The 16,381-nt window shown below is 41.7% G+C and overlaps 1 protein-coding gene across 17 annotated transcripts in view; it reads right to left on the bottom strand.

The window, feature by feature from the left end:
* The window catches only part of LOC100359008 (F-box DNA helicase 1), a 92,062-nt gene that overhangs the window by 55,629 nt on the left and 20,052 nt on the right, over positions 1 to 16,381 (bottom strand). For all 17 annotated transcript variants that reach the window (XR_011381591.2, XR_016219790.1, XR_016219791.1 and 14 more), the window contains 12 exons: positions 14,443 to 14,633; positions 13,558 to 13,650; positions 13,127 to 13,221; positions 10,984 to 11,152; positions 10,075 to 10,297; positions 9,324 to 9,411; positions 9,154 to 9,240; positions 7,652 to 7,788; positions 3,390 to 3,489; positions 3,183 to 3,301; positions 1,369 to 1,444; positions 556 to 753 (listed from right to left, as the gene is read on the bottom strand). Coding sequence is in view for 14 of the 17 variants with exons in the window: in XM_070055793.2 (XP_069911894.1) it covers positions 556 to 753; positions 1,369 to 1,444; positions 3,183 to 3,301; positions 3,390 to 3,489; positions 7,652 to 7,788; positions 9,154 to 9,240; positions 9,324 to 9,411; positions 10,075 to 10,297; positions 10,984 to 11,152; positions 13,127 to 13,221; positions 13,558 to 13,650; positions 14,443 to 14,633 (1,576 nt within the window). In the remaining 3 variants the exon portion in view is untranslated. The remainder of the gene's footprint in view (positions 1 to 555; positions 754 to 1,368; positions 1,445 to 3,182; positions 3,302 to 3,389; positions 3,490 to 7,651; positions 7,789 to 9,153; positions 9,241 to 9,323; positions 9,412 to 10,074; positions 10,298 to 10,983; positions 11,153 to 13,126; positions 13,222 to 13,557; positions 13,651 to 14,442; positions 14,634 to 16,381) is intronic.

The following is a 16,381-nucleotide window of genomic DNA, read 5'->3' as shown; positions in this document are numbered from 1 at the left end:
ACAGGGGAAGAAACGAGAGAAGGAGAGAAAGTGTATGCTCCTACTTTACTCTTAAAAGGGAGGACGAGCTCTTAAACAACATGCTCACGCAGGTCACAACTATTCACGCAGGTAAGAAACATCAGGAAATAGGGTGGGTGTGTGGCATAGCAGTCAAGTTGCTGCTTGGGACATCTGCAACCCACACTAGCGCCTCAGTGGTTCAAGTCCTGGCTACTCTGCTTCTGATCCAGATTCCTACTAATGCACAGCCTGAGAGTCTGCACCAGGTGATGATGGCTCAAGTACTTGGATCCCTGCCACTTGCATGGGTGACCTGGACTGGGTTCTGGGCTGCTGGCTTCAGCTTGGTCCATTTCCAGCTGTTGTGGGCATTTGAAGAGTGAACCAATGGACAGAACACCCACTTTTCCCCTCCCTCCCTTGTCCCCTCCTTCCTTCCTTCCCTCTCACCTTCCACATAAGATGAAAATAAACAAAAATGTTCAGAAGCAGCAGGAGCACATTTGTTCCTCCTCCTGCAGAGAAGGTAAGAGTCATTTTTTTTTTCCTTACCTGCAAAGTCCAAATCTTCTATATGGCATTTTTCTATCCTTTCTACTAGTTCTGGAATCCTGATGTTATACTTTTCAACTACTGCAATCTTTGCTTCCAGCTCTTTGTCCTCGGCAGCCGTCACGTATCTCTTGAAGCCACTAAAGCCTTCTTTGTGTACCCATCTTCTGATAAATCTGTCTTTGATGAAGAGGTTTCCTAAGGAGAACACATATATAGGTTAATATGACGCAGGCCACACTAACTGATGGCGGCAGTAGCTGCACATTCCTAACCAACAGCACGATGGTGGATGGTCTTGAAGTTGGGAGACCCAGGTTCTGGTCCTGACTGTATCACTAACTCTGTGTGTCCCTGGGCAAGTCAGTGCAGTAGCCTCTTCGTCTCCAGCTGAGGATCAACAACTCTATGCTTGAGATCCTCACCTACTTTACAGGGATTTGATTCAGTGCAGTCAAAAGCAAAAAAAAAAAAAAAAGTGCTATAGGAATGTCAGAGGTTATCCTTTGGACCACGTGGACATTATCAACGTGTGAAGTTGCCCGGGAAGACAGAAAGATGTGGGGAATGATGGTCTAAGGGACCAACATTAGAAAGAAATCAGCATGCTGGGAGAAAGATCTGGAAAAATCTGTCAGGATCTCTGAAAACAGGAGGTCTTAGGCATCCCACTCCTCCTAGGAAAAGAGTAACACTAGCCACCCCCTTCTCTGGAAAGACAAAAGAACACTGACTTAGAATTGGTTCTTTCCTTTCCCATCCCTGTTGCTTGAGTGCTTTCTTCAACTGCACCGAGGCCAGGTGGGTACTCACGTTTCTTCCGTTCTTCCTCTGGTTGAAGAAGGATCCAGATATCAATGATTCTGTCCAATCCAAATGATTTAATTCCCTGAAAAAGTGTTTTGGTTGGATTTTTGGTTTTTTTTTTGTTTGTTTGTTTGTTTGTTTTGGTTTGGTTTTTGTTCTTGATTTACAAAACAAATACAGTGATGGGATTCTGAAATGAGATGTTTCTTGGAAACTCATCTCCAATTGCACCCAATGCATAGACAGTAAGCAGGAAACTTCAAGTACAAAGCACCATGCTATAAGGTGAACCCAAAACTCATAATTATTAAGTCTTGGTTGCTACTTTAAAGACTTCCTGCATTATTTTTTAATGAAAGTTAGTCTTAGCTGCATGTTGCTGTTTCATCAGTACAAGCATAATTTAAGTCTAATTTACAGGAATATAAAATGGTTGCAAAAAATATAAATGGTATCTGAATACAAGGTGTTGAGCATGAATACTTACCATTGTTTCTTTTAAGAACTAGAAAATGTCTGTCTATAGGTTCAGATTATTTTATGGTTCTAAAGGAGGTTAGGCCTGTTCTACCTAAGAAGTACATGCTAGGTTCTGGTTGTGCTTCCAGCACTCACAAGCACCAGGCCCAGCACTGAAGACAGACAGACAAGGGCCCCATACCCCAAAGGGTTTCTATCTTTTTGGAAGGGACAGATAAAACACTGACATACAACAGGAACTGAAATAAGACAGCATACCTTGTAATTCACAACACATGTGAGATCAAGTTTAATGAAACAGGCAATCAACGGATGTAAGAGCAGGGAACAGAACAACTCATTTTGTTTCATGCCCTGCATGGATGATATCCCCAAAACACTCTTCTCTTACAGTAATGAAAATGGCTAAACTATGCTATGTCTATTAGATGAAATATTACAGAACTATTAAAGTAGCAATGAAAGAAAATACATTCATGTGCTGAGTAAAAAATAGCATGTATTTCTATGTACAGCATAACTGCAATTATGCAAAAATACACATCTGTAAGGACAAAGACAAAAATAATTAGCAAAAGTGAGAATTACTACATGACATACTTGGATTGTGTGTGTGTTTGTTTTCTTTTAGTTTCTAAAATTTCTACAACATAGTTATATAATCTTTATAAATAAAAAATTTTAAATATCTTATACCTTTTTAAGATTCACTGACTACATTTACTGTACTAGCACCCAGTAGGTCCTCAAACATATTTTTTCATACATGAATTGAATATATTTTAGTCATATACTTTTGCTTCACAGTTAAAAATTAAACATGTCATTTAATCTTCCTAACTTCCCTGTGGAACAGTTAAAGAACAGTCAGTTTTTTTATCTTAGAGATGGAGCGAATGAGGCACACAGAAGTTGTGACTTGCCCCAAGCCACACAGTTAGTGACAGAGCCAGAGCTAGAACCCAGGTGTTTCACTTCATGTGTTTTAGAGTAAACAGTGATTCCCAGTGTGCTGTCAGTTCAACTGTTCTTATACTAATGGACAACACAATCAGAAATATTTCAGGTAGTTAGCAGCCTCATTTGCATAGTCAAGGGTAAGGAGGGTATTCAGTTTTTACAGAGTGGAAGATCCTCAATCTTTATTGGGTGTGCTTTTACATGAAACTTCACTTGCATAATGAGAATGGCCATGGGTAGACTTTGGTCATGGTGTAGTCTGACAAAAAGAGTAAAAAACTCAAATGCTTTCTTGCATTATATCCCAATTGAGTCTTTTTATTGAATGTTTGTCTGCAAACATTCTGCACAAGAAACATTGGACAGAAATTTAATCTTACCCCAATTAAATGTATCCTTGAAGGTACTTCTTCAGTCACCCGTACAGCTTCATCAAATACGTTGGCATTGGTCCGAGACAATAGGGCCACTTGCCCTTTGACATCACCTCTTATGCCACCTTTAGGGAGAGAACACAAACTCTGTGATGAATCAGAATAAAAGGGAAAGTTAACTTTTGTCCCAAAAAAAGAAATGGGAAATCTTACTTTGATGGTTTCCTCCAACCAAAGTCTTTTTCCTTACTCTCTTACAGACATCCAAGATAGTAGCTCCCACATAAGCAATTTCCACACCAAACCTAAAACTCTGTTGGAAAATAACACAACAAAAGGAGTTAGCAAGCCATACTGACATATGGAGCACATTTCTATGATTGCCAAGGTCTGATTCACCTTCCATAGAAAGGGGATTGGAAATTCTCTAGTGAAAAATCATTTACATCCAAATAAAAGCTTGGCAATAATTATTATCAGTAATTACAAAAAGTTACTGACTTTTCTTTCTTCCTTCTTCCTTACTCCCATCTTCTCACCTTTCTTTTGAACTCAGAGTGACAGAAAGAGAGGAAGAGATAGAGAGACAGATCTTCCATCTACTGATTTATTCCCTAAATGCCCACAACAGCAAGGTCTGGGCCAAGCTGAAACCAGAGCCAGGAACTCCATTGCAATCTCCCACGCAGGCAGCAGGAACCCAAGTACGTGGGCCATCATCTCCTGCCTTCCCAGGCACATTAGCAGAAGCTGGATCAGAAGTAGTGGAAACTCAAACTGCTACTCCAACATGGGACACCGGTGTTACAAGTGGTGTCTTAATTTCATATGCCACAATGCCACCTCCTCGACACTCTGGCAAATTTAAAAAAAAAAAAAAAAAGACCTAAATGAAAGATCTCTGTGAGTGAGATCCCAGCAGAAGGAATGGGCCATCAAAGAAGGAGGTACCTTTCTCTGAAGGGAGGAGAGAACTTCCACTTTGACTATGACCTTGTCTAAATAAGATCGGCGTTGGCAAACTCAAAATGCTTCCATAGCCTTGGCAACTCATGACAAGAGCCTCAGGTGATCACTGACGCCATAAACAAGAGTGTCAATTGTTAAGTCAACAACAGGAGTCACTGTGCACTTACTCCCCATGTAGGACCTCTGTCCTTAATGTGTTATACAATGTAAATTAATGCTATAACTAGTACTCAAACAGTACTTTACACTTTGTGTTTCTGTGTGGGTACAAACTGTTGAAATCTTTACCTAATATATACAAAATTGATCTTCTATATATAAAGAGAATTGAAAATGAATCTTGATGTGAATGGGATGGGAGAGGGAGCGGGAGATGGGAGGGAAGTTATGGGGGTGAAAAAGCCACTGTAATCCAAAAGCTGTACTTTGAAAATTTATATTTATTAAATAAAAGTTTAAAAAAATGTTTTGTGTCTGGAAACCCTAGAGTAATCTATTTTCGTCATCTCTCGCCTCTAAACCCAAACCTTGAGAATTCTTTCATCATCCTATATGTCATCTTTTCTTACCCCTGCTACCAGCTTACCTAGAAACTCAAACTTCATGGCTTAGCTTTTTGGCTTTTTCACCTCATCTCTTCCCACTTATTCTCTTTCCTGCTGTCAGATAATCTTTCCCAAACACTTCTATTAAATCGTTCCCTTACAAAAAAGAAAATAAAAAAAGAAGAGCAATAAACACAGAAATAAATGATGAGCTTGCTTTTAAGAACCCTGGAACAATCTAAAGAACTGTTATTTTCCATTCTTCCCAATACCAGCAGCGAACTACTTTTAAGCAAATCTACCTTTTTCAAATCAAATCTAGCAAACTCTAAATTATACAAAAAGCTAACAGAGGGCACGGGAAGTCTCCCCTCTTTACTTTTCAGATTAACATGGCCCCTGGCCTGGACAGTTTTGAGAAATATTTTGTAGTATTCCTCTGTACTGTAATTTGTCTGATGTCATTATCTCATGGTTAGACTAGAGTTATGGGTTTTACAAAGAAGACCACAGAGGTACAACACTGTTTCATCACATGCTCTCAAGGAATTCTTCTGAAAGGAAATGACGTCTTCTGATAGGTTTATTTACTTATTCAATCATTTACCTCAGTATGGAACAATGAATATTTATAATTTGGGTTATGATTTACACAAGAGTAATAATACAGCAATAGACTAGTATTTCTTAGAAATCTGGTTTTCACTGGTTGGCGTTGGTGCAGAGAGTTAAGCTGCTGCCTGCAACACCAGCATCTCATATGGGTGATGGTTCAATTCCCAGCTGCTTCACTTCTGGTCCAGCTTCCTGGTAATGTGCCTGGAAAAGCACTGGAGGATGGCCCAAGAACTTGGGCTCTTGTATCCACGTGGGAGGTACAGAAGAAACTCCTGGCATTGGACCAGTCTAGTTCAAGCTGCTGCAGCCATTTGGGGAGTGAACCAGTGGATGGAAGATCTCTCTCTCTCTCTGTAACTCTGCCTTTCAAATAAATAAAATAAATCTTAAACAAAAAACAAAAACCCACAATTCAGGTCATCAAAACAAGGAAAGTCTTTCACAGCCAAGAAGAGACTAAGGTGAGGATGGGCGTTGTGGTACAGTAGGTTAAGGTGCCTCTTAGGATGCCCCCATGACATACAAGACTGTGGCTCTGAGTCCCAGCTCTTCTGCTTCCAATGCAGTTTCCTGCCAACGCATCCTAGGTGGCAGTGGATGATGGTTCATGTGCTTGGGGCACTGCCATTGACACGGGAGACCAGGATGGAGTTCCAGGCTCCTGGCTTTGGCCTGCTCTAGCCTGGCTGTTGGTGACATTTTGGGAGTAAACCAATAGATGGAAGATACACTGCGCTCTCCCTCTTTCAAGAATACAAACAAACCAAGGAGCCTAAGGAGACATGACTATGTATAATGTGGTATCCTGAATGGGATCCTGGAGTAGCAAAAGACATTACTTAAAAAGGAAATTTGAATGAATTATGGACTTTGGTTTATAATAATGTTCTAAAATAACATACTGTCTATTAAAAAAATGTAACTACTCCGAGCTGATCCCACCAGAAATCACCACAAAGGACAGGGAATAAACTACATGGAGTCATGGGAGTCTACAGAACATTTCAGTAACATAACAGCATGATTTCACTCGAATACAAGTGACACATCTCACATTCTCCAACAAGAAATGAGTTTCTTAAAAGCTGCAGTTCACAAAGCTCTGGCCTCAGGACCCTTCACATTTTTAAAAATTACTGAGGCTTCCAAAGAGCCTTTCTTTGCAGAAGCTCTGTCTATATCTGACATATTAGAAACTTGAATTCATTTAAAAACAGTCATAAGCCTATAACATGATAGCAAGAAACATGTTTTTGGAATATTTTTCAAAGCAGAACAATTTATGCAGTAGAGTGGCACTGGATGACACTTTCTGCAAATTTCTAATTCTTGGCTCAACAGAGGACAGCTGGCTTCTCATGTTTACACATACGCTCAGTCTGTTGGGTACACTATCTTGGCTGAAGTTCATGAAGAAAATGTAGCCTCTCGCAGGTGTGTAGGTAAAAAGGGAAGAGATGTTTATCATGTTTTTACCCACTCAAGGACCCAGGAGTTGTCATGCTCACTGTGGCTCGTACAAGTTTTCTCTGACTTCTAATTTCACTCGAAAGGCAACAATTTTATCTTTGGCAGCAGACACTGTTAGTCGTTTTCCTGAAAGTCACACAGCTCATTTCAATCATCTTTGAGAAAATGTCAAATACTTAGTCTGAATAATTAGAGTTGATCTGTTAGTGTTTGTTTAAGTAAAAGAAAGTGTAAGAAAAAGCTGCCAGTTCAGCTCACAACTCAATTGCAACAGTGTTCCTCTTCATACAGTCCCCAAGCTTCCATCTGCAGCAGAAGTACTCTGGGTATCCTTCTCACTTCAACACACAGAATATTGAAAGACAGATACGAAACTGTCAACAAATATTACGCTTTTGTGCGCTTCATCAAGGGCAGTCTTGAGTGAGTTTCCAGATCATTATTATTATTTTTTTTTACCCTGAATGTGCTGACAGAATATGACAACTGCTAGTCTAGTTTGGTGCCAATACCTCGATCCATGGTAGATGCCAGCAGTTTCACCTATCACTGCTTCACACCAACAGTGCAAATGTCAATGGAGCACAAAAGGGCAAATACCTATGATGAAAGTTTTGACTTTGCAGACGCCCTTACAACCACTCATTGAGAACCACTATTTATGAACATGGATTTGCTACATTCAGTGATCTGGCTTAATGTCATGTACAGTGTCTGGCACATAGAGAACCACTATTTATGAACATGGATTTGCTACATTCAGTGATCTGGCTTAATGTCATGTACAGTGTCTGGCACATAAAAAAACCAGGAGGGAAAATCAAATGCTTCCTTATACACATACGTGTGAGGACTCAGAGAAAGCGCTCTTACCTGTGTGAGATAGAAGACATGAGTGTGGGGGACTGTGAACAGAGCATTGACTGCACCACGGAATGTATAGATCTGCTGGTGGGGGTCACCTACAAAGATCTTCCCACATGGCTGAGACAAAACTATATTCATGATAGCTGCGACCAATAAGAGGGAAAGTTGAGTAAGTATGAAGGAGTCCAATCCGTGAAGCAAAAAGAAACTCTGTTTAAGAAAGAAAAGGGTGAGAATGCTTTCACAAAACTAAGCCAGGACATGCTCGACAGCAAAGCTGCCTTCTTCTGCAGCACAGACACACTCATTCAAAAGAAATAATTTTTTTTTTGACAGGCAGAGTGGACAGTGAGAGAGAGAGACAGAAAGAAAGGTCTTCCTTTGCCGTTGGTTCACCCTCCAATGGCCGCCGCGGCTGGCGCACCGCGCTGATCCGAAGGCAGGAGCCAGGTGCTTCTCCTGGTCTCCCATGGGGTGCAGGGCCCAAGTACTTGAGCCATCCTCCACTGCACTCCTGGGCCACAGCAGAGAGCTGGCCTGGAAGAGGGGCAACCGGGACAGAATCTGGCACCCTGACCAGGACTAGAACCTGGTGTGCCAGCACCACGAGGCAGAGGATTAGCCTATTGAGCCGCGGCGCCGGCCAATATAAATAATTTTAAAATGGACAAAAGAGGGGCCAGTGCTGTGGCACAGCGGGTAAAGCCACCACCTGCAGTGCCGGCATCCCATATGAGCGCCGGTTTGAGTAATGGCTGCTCCACTTCCAATCCAGCTCTGTGCTATGGCCAGGGAAAGCAGTGGAAGATGGCCCAAGTCCTTGGGCCCCTGCAGCTGGTGGGAGATCTGGAAGAAGCTCCTGGCTTTGAATCAGCACAGCTCTGACCATTGCATGAGTAAACCGGCAGATGGAAGACCTCTCTCTTTCTCTCTCTCTATGCCTCTCCTTCACTCTCTGTGTAACTCTTTCAAATAAAATAAATAAATCTTTAAAAAGAAATAGACAAAAGAAACCGTTTCTGTGCCTAGGGATGCAGATTGTTTTCAGTCCTGGATGAATTACTCATTATAAGAAGATATACAGGCAAGTAAAAAAAGAGGCAAACTGTGTTCTCTCACATTGTTATCCAAAAGTGACATAGAAAGTCACATTTCTAAAACGTATCGCCACTTGAGAAGTCCACAACATGAAATTTTCACTATGAATTCTTTTTCCATTCAGAATGAGTCTAAGGTCCTTATCAGCTCATGAGCTACATTCAGTCAGTATTTTAAGAAAAATTTAAGTAAAACACATGGAGGAAATAAACCTGCTCTAGGTGTAGAGAAAGGACAACTGTTGAAATCAAGTCAAATAAAAAAGGATTTCTGAATGACTAAGTATCATTTGCTCTTCTTCTTTATCACAAATAATAATGATCAACTTATTTCACACATATGTCCTCTTACATAATCATGATGCTGTTTCTATGTATTTGAGACTACTGATGTCCTGAATAGTTTATCACCTGGGGTACAGTCCTGGGCCTCATCCACAAAGATGGCGTCAAAAGAGGCAAGCAAAGGCTTGCTCAGCTGCCAGAGTTTCAGATAGCCTAGAAGAAGGGAGTAGTGAGTCATAACTTGAAAAACAAACAGCTACATTTAACAGATAGAAAATGTCTGGAAAATGGCCTACCATCATGAGTCATTTGGTAAGCCTCCTCTTTGCATTCCCCTAGCTTCTGCATGTTGTCCCACAGTCGGCTTGCTTCAAGGACACCATTCTGGAAAGCAAGAGATAATGGTAACTTGCAATTTAACACTTTGGAAAAGACAGAACTCTGAAATTACACTTTCATTTCCACATACAGCAATCTCAGTAAAAGATCATCATAGAATGGTCACAGCAGGCACCTCCTGAACCTCCTAAGGCTTCCTGACAGCCTTTAAATATTGTGGAGGGTCTTGATGCCAAGAAAAATGAGGGGGAAGTACCAAGTCCATGACAGAGCACTGCACAGAGTCACAACAGCTGATGAGCTATCTTTGTAGATTTATTACTGGTACGTAATTCATCAAAAGAAATGACTGTAAAGTTGTGATAAAAATAATAGACTTTTCTACTAGCGAAATCTATGCAGAACCAATAGCCAAAACACAAACACAAAGAAACAAGAAATTAGAAAAGATTCCCAGTCACCACGAAAGATCAGGTTTCAGGACGAGATGATTCAACAACAAGCTCTAATAAGTCGTGAGCAAGTCAATGATGTATCTTATCCGTCACAGAATGAAGTGAGAGGTCTAAGAGTGTACTTCATTGGAGAGAATGCTACATGATCCACGGGGATCACTACGGGGCTACAGTCTCACCCTCCGTTGGCAACTCCCTACAGAGTTCTGAGGACAGAAAGACAGAAAACACACTATACTACTGGAGTACTCACCAGTTTCTCACTCTGTTCCACCATGACTCTTTGTCCTTGGCTGTTCTTACACCAAATAGGCACATGATCGATGGTCAGCTCTTCATCAGCCGAGGCAAAGAAGTTTTCTAAAGTCTTACACACTAGCTTGGCCCTTATGAATCCCCCTTTCCCTTCAGCAAGAACAGAATTGACCATGAAGGGTGTTAACTTGAATAGATTCAACTTCTTCTTCAACTGGTATCTGCAATGTACACACCAAATAAACAGTATTTGACTTTCAAGTCACTGTGGTATTCAGTATTTCCTCCATTCCCTCCAACGACACCACAAGGTAGCTCTAAGGACCACACACACACACACGCACACACACGAGACAGAAGTTTTTAAATGCCAGAGAAGTTCTGAAAGGTCCACACTTGACTAAAAATGGCTGACAATAGGCTTTTAGGAATTCACATACAATAGTCCAGAAGGTCAGTCAGCTCACAGCGAATACTACTATTCCAATGTGTGGGTCCAGGCTCCAAGAGGCCCCCCAAGGGGGTACTCAATGTGCCTTTAAAACTCCACATCTGGGAAACCTGCGGCAAGCAGACTTCTGCTGAGGGCCCCTGACCAGCTCTCCGAGGAAAGCCTAAAACTAATCAAGATTTTTGACACCTCAAACTGCAAACAAGTCATTTCAACTTTTTGTGCCTCAATTACAGAGAACTGAGAATGCCCTTCAGCAAGATATTATCATTGGTGAGTAATATATTTTTGTAAGATAAAAGTATCAGTCATTAAACCTGTATTTATCTCTGGCCTATAAAGGGAGATAACAGCATTACATTTTCTTAATGTCATGACGTAGGTTCATATGCAATCATAAAGATCACGTGAAAAACAGTAAGATATGACAAAGATGCCAGCATTAGTAATGCTCACTTCCGTCCAACGTGTCCGTAGGCCATGGAATGAAAGGTTTTGCAGATGACATTGCTGGGGAAGACAAGTTCAGCTTGTTTTGCAATGCTCTTGTTGAATGTCACATAGAGAAACTTGCTCTCAGACCACTTCTCTGCATACTTGACAAGGGTAGAGGTCTTCCCCGTGCCTAGGAAAGCCGTGAGAAGAAGATGTAACCCTCTGACCAGGCAACGAATTTTCCAACCAGGTCTTGCCCAGGCTTATCCTGCCCTGGCAGGAACAAACTTTTCATTACTGTCAAAAAAGGATCAGCAGACTCTAAGCCAGACTGGAGCAGGCTAGGATCCTGGCTCTGCAGATTCTAGCTAAGTAATAAACAGCAAGTCACCTGAGCTCACTGAGCTTCAGTCTGCTCCTCAGCAACACATTGGTAACATTTACTTGTAGGATGTATGAGGACAAGGACAATCATCAAGGCCTCAGAAAGAGGAATTCAGAAAATTATGGCTATTGAAGGCCTAGCAGTCACTTATGCTCCTAAAGCATACACGTAAGATTCAAGACTCTTGTGATCCATTCGAAAGTCTCCTGTCGGCCCTACCTCTCTATTATGCAATTATTCCATTATTTAGTCTGTCATTGATTTAACAAGTATTTATTCATTTATTTTTTGAGAGATACAGAGAGAAAGAGACAGACTGATTGGTTGACAGAAACCTCTCATCTACTGTTTCACTCCCAGATGCCCACAACAACCCCCGGCTGTGGTCAAGGCCAGGAGTTAGGAACTCAATCAAGGTCTCCCACGTAGGTGACAGGCATCCAATCACTTCAGTCATCACCAACGCCTGTCAGAGTCTGCATAAGCAGGAGGCTGGAGTCAAGAGCCTGAGGCAGGTATTGCTGCCAGGCACTCATACATGGAGTTCAGAAGTCTTAACTGGCTTATCAGCTAATGGCCAAACGCTTGCCCCATTTATCACATATCTATTGAGCATCTACTATATATTCAGCTGTATGCGAAGCACTATGAGTGAATTTTAAAATACACATCACAATCTAGTTGTGAAGAAAATCATGAGACTGGAAAGACATGAAGACAAAAAGGTATATATTTTGACACACAGATCCAGTGTCAAATTCTGGCTCTACTGCTGACTTGCTTATGTAAAATCAAGCCAGTCTTTGAATTTCAATTTCTTTAATCTATAAAATACGTACACGTAATTAACCTTATCGGATGCTGTTAGGATTATCCAGGCACATTGCAGACAAGAAATGATTGTTGTTAGTGGGATATTTAGGCAGAAAAGAAGCAGGAAAGGGTTCCAGTTAGAGAAAACAGCATGAGCAAAGGTTCAGACAGAAGAACAGCCAAGTACTTTAGGAGACTGTAAGTAGAGCAGCATAGCTGACTGAGATAGGAAAATAGCAAACAACACATTTAGGAAAGTAACTTGGAGCCAAAGGAGGGAGGGCCCCCAAAACATCACTCTTCTTAGGTGGCAACTAGAATCATCTGAGAAGGTGATTAATATGACTCATCTCTAAAAAGCAATATGTGAGTATATACGATGATAAATGATAGACAGGATTAACTAATCCCACTGGTTTCTACCCCACAAACTAATTCCTATGAACTATTTGTCTAAACAAGAATTCCAATGCTTTTGAGATGATTTGGTTGAAGTAGGTTGATAACAGGTCACAGTAAAGATGCTCTGGTCAAGGAGCAGGGGGATCGGCACTGTGGTGTAGTGGGTACAGCTGCTGCCTGGGATACCAGCAACCTATATGGACACTGGTTTGAGCCCCAGCCGCTCCACTTCTGATCCAGCTACCTGCTAGCACGCCTGAGAAAGCAGCAGAGGATGGTCCAAGCGGTTGGGCCCCCGCACTCATGTGGGAGACCTAGAGGAAGCTTCTAGCTCCCTGCTTCAGCCTGGTCCTGCCCTAGCTGTTGTGGCCATCTGTGGAGTAAACCAGCAGATGGGAGATCAGTCTCTCTCTGTAGCTCTTTCAAATAAATAATCTTAAAAAAAAAGAAAAGAAAAAAATGATGCTGGGGTTGGAAGCAGGAAGGGAACATAGTGATAAAAGGCAAAAAGTTAGTATCATGAACTGATGCTGTATTCCAGGAACCTGATGCAAGCTCCCTTACCTGCAAAGGCCATGATTTTTACCACCTGGAGAGGTTCCATCTTATGATTCAGAATCAGTTGTTGTTCATGTGTAAGTTGGATGGTTGTTTTCTTGCTATAATCATGAGAAAAAAAAAAAAGTAGAAAAGAAAATGTAATTGAAAAGCTGGGAGGAGGAACTGCCCAAAAACCAAACAAACTTGGATTAATGAAAGTTGCCCCAAAAACCCTCCACTTAAGAGGATAAAAAATGCTCTGAAACTAGATTATGATGGTAGTTGCACAACTCAGGAAATTTTACTAAAAATCATTCGGTACTATATAATCTTAAAATGGATGAATTTTCCATAATATCAATTACACATCAATACAATTACAGTAAAATAAAACAGCTCCACTAGCTAAGTATGAGAAAGACAAAATGCATACCTGTACCTTTAAATATACATACCCTGGCAAAACAGATGGCTCCTCTTTACCTCTTGTGGCCTGAGCACAGGAATTTTCCTGAAGATACAGGCAATAGAAAATGTTGTAGTGGATTCTAACAGAAAAAAAAAAAAAAGCAGATACAGACAGTTTCAAATTCAAGTCACAATCTGTACCTTATTTTTCTTCAGATATATGTATATGTAAACTCCTTACCATTTCTAAAAACAAAATACCACCATTTGGGGCAAGCATTAGCCTAGTGGTTAAGATTTTGGTTAAGAGGCCCTTGTTCCACATCAGAGTACCTGAGTTTGATACCAGGTTCTGACTTCTGACTCCAGCTTATGCCTAATGAAGACTCCAGGAGATACTGGTGATGGCTCAAGTGATTGGGTTCCTGTTACCCATGTGGGAGATCTGTACTGAGTTCTTGGTTCTGGCTTTGGCCTCATCTGGGTGCCATGGCAGGCATTTGGAGAATGAACCAGCAGAAGGGAATTTGTTCTCAGGACTGCACACTTGCTCTCTCTAGCTCTCACTTTCTCTCTCTCTCTCCCCCTGATTCTCAAAAACAAAACAAAAACTTAAAAAGAAAACATTACCATTATAGAAAAAAATGGGAAGAAATTGATTTAAATATATATGCAGCTGACAAAAGCATTCTTAGAGAACATAGTTCTAGGAAAGGTATGATATTTCTGTGTATCATGTCAAAGGGAGAAAGAAATCAGGACATGCTCTTTAGCCATCATGAGCATCGTGAGCATCATGAGCTGTGACCTTAAAAACCAAACATAGCCAAGAAGCAGTAAGAACCAGTGCTAAGCAGCTGGGCTGGAGCTGGAACCAAGTACAGGACCTTCTCACTTTATCAGGGACTCCTCTTTTCCTTGCAAGGCATTACCTATTGCTGATGTTAATCCCCTTCTCCCTCATGGCATACAGCAGCACAGCTATGCAGTACAAGGTCTCAGTGATGTCTGGCATGGTCACTGTAGAACTGGGTCTCCTGAGGCAGAAGAGCAGTTTCTGGATGTCATTCACACTGCTGGACAGGAGCACGACAGCTGCCACCAGAGCCCAGACATTGACTCCCTGTAGAGTGAGGTGCACAGAGGGGAGGAGAGACCAGACACAGGCTGCGATCAATACAATTCAGAGAATCGGCGAGGAAAGCCACGTCTGGGGTTTGGGTGCCATCTATAAACTCCCTGAACTGTGGGAAACACAGAACCTTTTGTTTTACTTTAGATTGCTTCTCATCAGCACTCTTGAGAGTTGAGATCTGAGTTTTTCTTTATCTACATAACATTTATATAGCATCTAACAAAGAACCTCGCACAGAGATGGACCTCTCAAAACATGAGTTCCATCTCCGCTGCCCACCATTCCTCTCCAGGCACCATGAGCTCTCAGGTCTACAAGTGCTCAACAGAGTACAAAGAGGGCAACCAGCTAGTGAGCGACTACCTGGGAGTGGTCTTCAGGGAGGAAATCAAGACCAGCAATTCTCCAGCACGATGATGCCAATTTACTATTTATTTTATTATTGAGTAGTTATTAGGTAATATTAAATATTGAAATTTTACCTTGTTTTGTGAAGACAGTATGCTCCATTTGGTAATGTCTAAGTAAAGGTTCACTAACACATATCATTATGTCTATATCATCACAATTCCACCTATTAGGGAATACATTTCAAAAAAGGATAATCCCATGCACCTCCCAGTAAAACTACACTGTTAAAGAAAACCCATTCTACCAGCATCAGCAATCATTTCATTTAAGACAGAGAGAAAAAATGCAGATGCCTGGGTTTCCAACCTTCTATCACAAGCAGAATACCGGTGGAGGTTGCATGCCTTTGCAGAAAGCTGGAATCAGAGAAGAGTCAGGAACTGAACCCAGGCATCATGGCATGATTTGGGAGCACCCTATGCCGAAACTCTAACTGCTGAGCCAAATGCCCGCCACATGTTATTTCTTCAAGTTTTAAGAGTTATTTATTTCTTTATTTGAAAGGTAAAGTGTGTGTGTGGGAGATAAAGAGAGAGAGAGAAAATCTGAGAACCCCTGATCTGGTCAAGGAGCAACAGGATTGAGATTCAGGAAACTGAAGGCTATTTCCAGCTTCATATTATCTCACTGTGTGTCTACAGCAGGACCCTGATTTTCTCTGTCCTTTTTAAACAAACAAAGGTTGTAAAGAATGAGCTGTCTTGGCCGGCACCACGGCTCACTAGGCTAATCCTCCTCCTGTAGCACTGGTACGCCGGGTTCTTGTCCTGGTTGGGGCGCCAGTTCTGTCCCAGTTGCTCCTCTTCCAGTCCAGCTCTCTGCTGTGGCCCAGGAAGGCAGTGGAGGATGGCCCAAGTACACTTGAGCCCCGCACCCGCATAGGGAGACCAGAAGGAAGCACCTGGCTCCTGGCTTCGGATTGGTGCAGCACGTCGGCCATAGTGGCCATTTGGGGGGTGAACCAATGGAAGGAAGACCTTTCTCTCTGTCTCTCTCTCTCTCTCTCACTGTCTAACTCTGCCTCTCAAAAAAAAAAAAGAATGAGCTGTCTTGTGAATAAATCTTGGGGCTAGCATTGTGGCACAATGGGTTAAGCCACTGCCTGTGACACCAAGATCTTATATCAGAGTGCTGATTCAAGTCCTGACTGCTCTGCTTTTGATCCAACTCCCTGCTAATGTGCCTGAGGAATAACAGACAATGGTCCAAGTGCTTGAGTCCCTGCCAACTCACACGAGACCTGGAAGGAGTTCTGGGCTTCTGGACATTGTGGTCATTTGGGGAGTGAGGCAGCAGATGGAAGATTTCTCTCTGTCTGTCTTTCC

This window comes from Oryctolagus cuniculus, chromosome 13, assembly GCF_051225735.1.
Source record: "Oryctolagus cuniculus isolate XC-2025 breed Fujian yellow rabbit chromosome 13, ASM5122573v1, whole genome shotgun sequence".
Taxonomy (NCBI): domain Eukaryota; kingdom Metazoa; phylum Chordata; class Mammalia; order Lagomorpha; family Leporidae; genus Oryctolagus; species Oryctolagus cuniculus.
The sequence above is the reverse complement of the archived record's forward strand: the minus strand, read 5'-3'. Positions and strand labels throughout refer to the sequence as shown.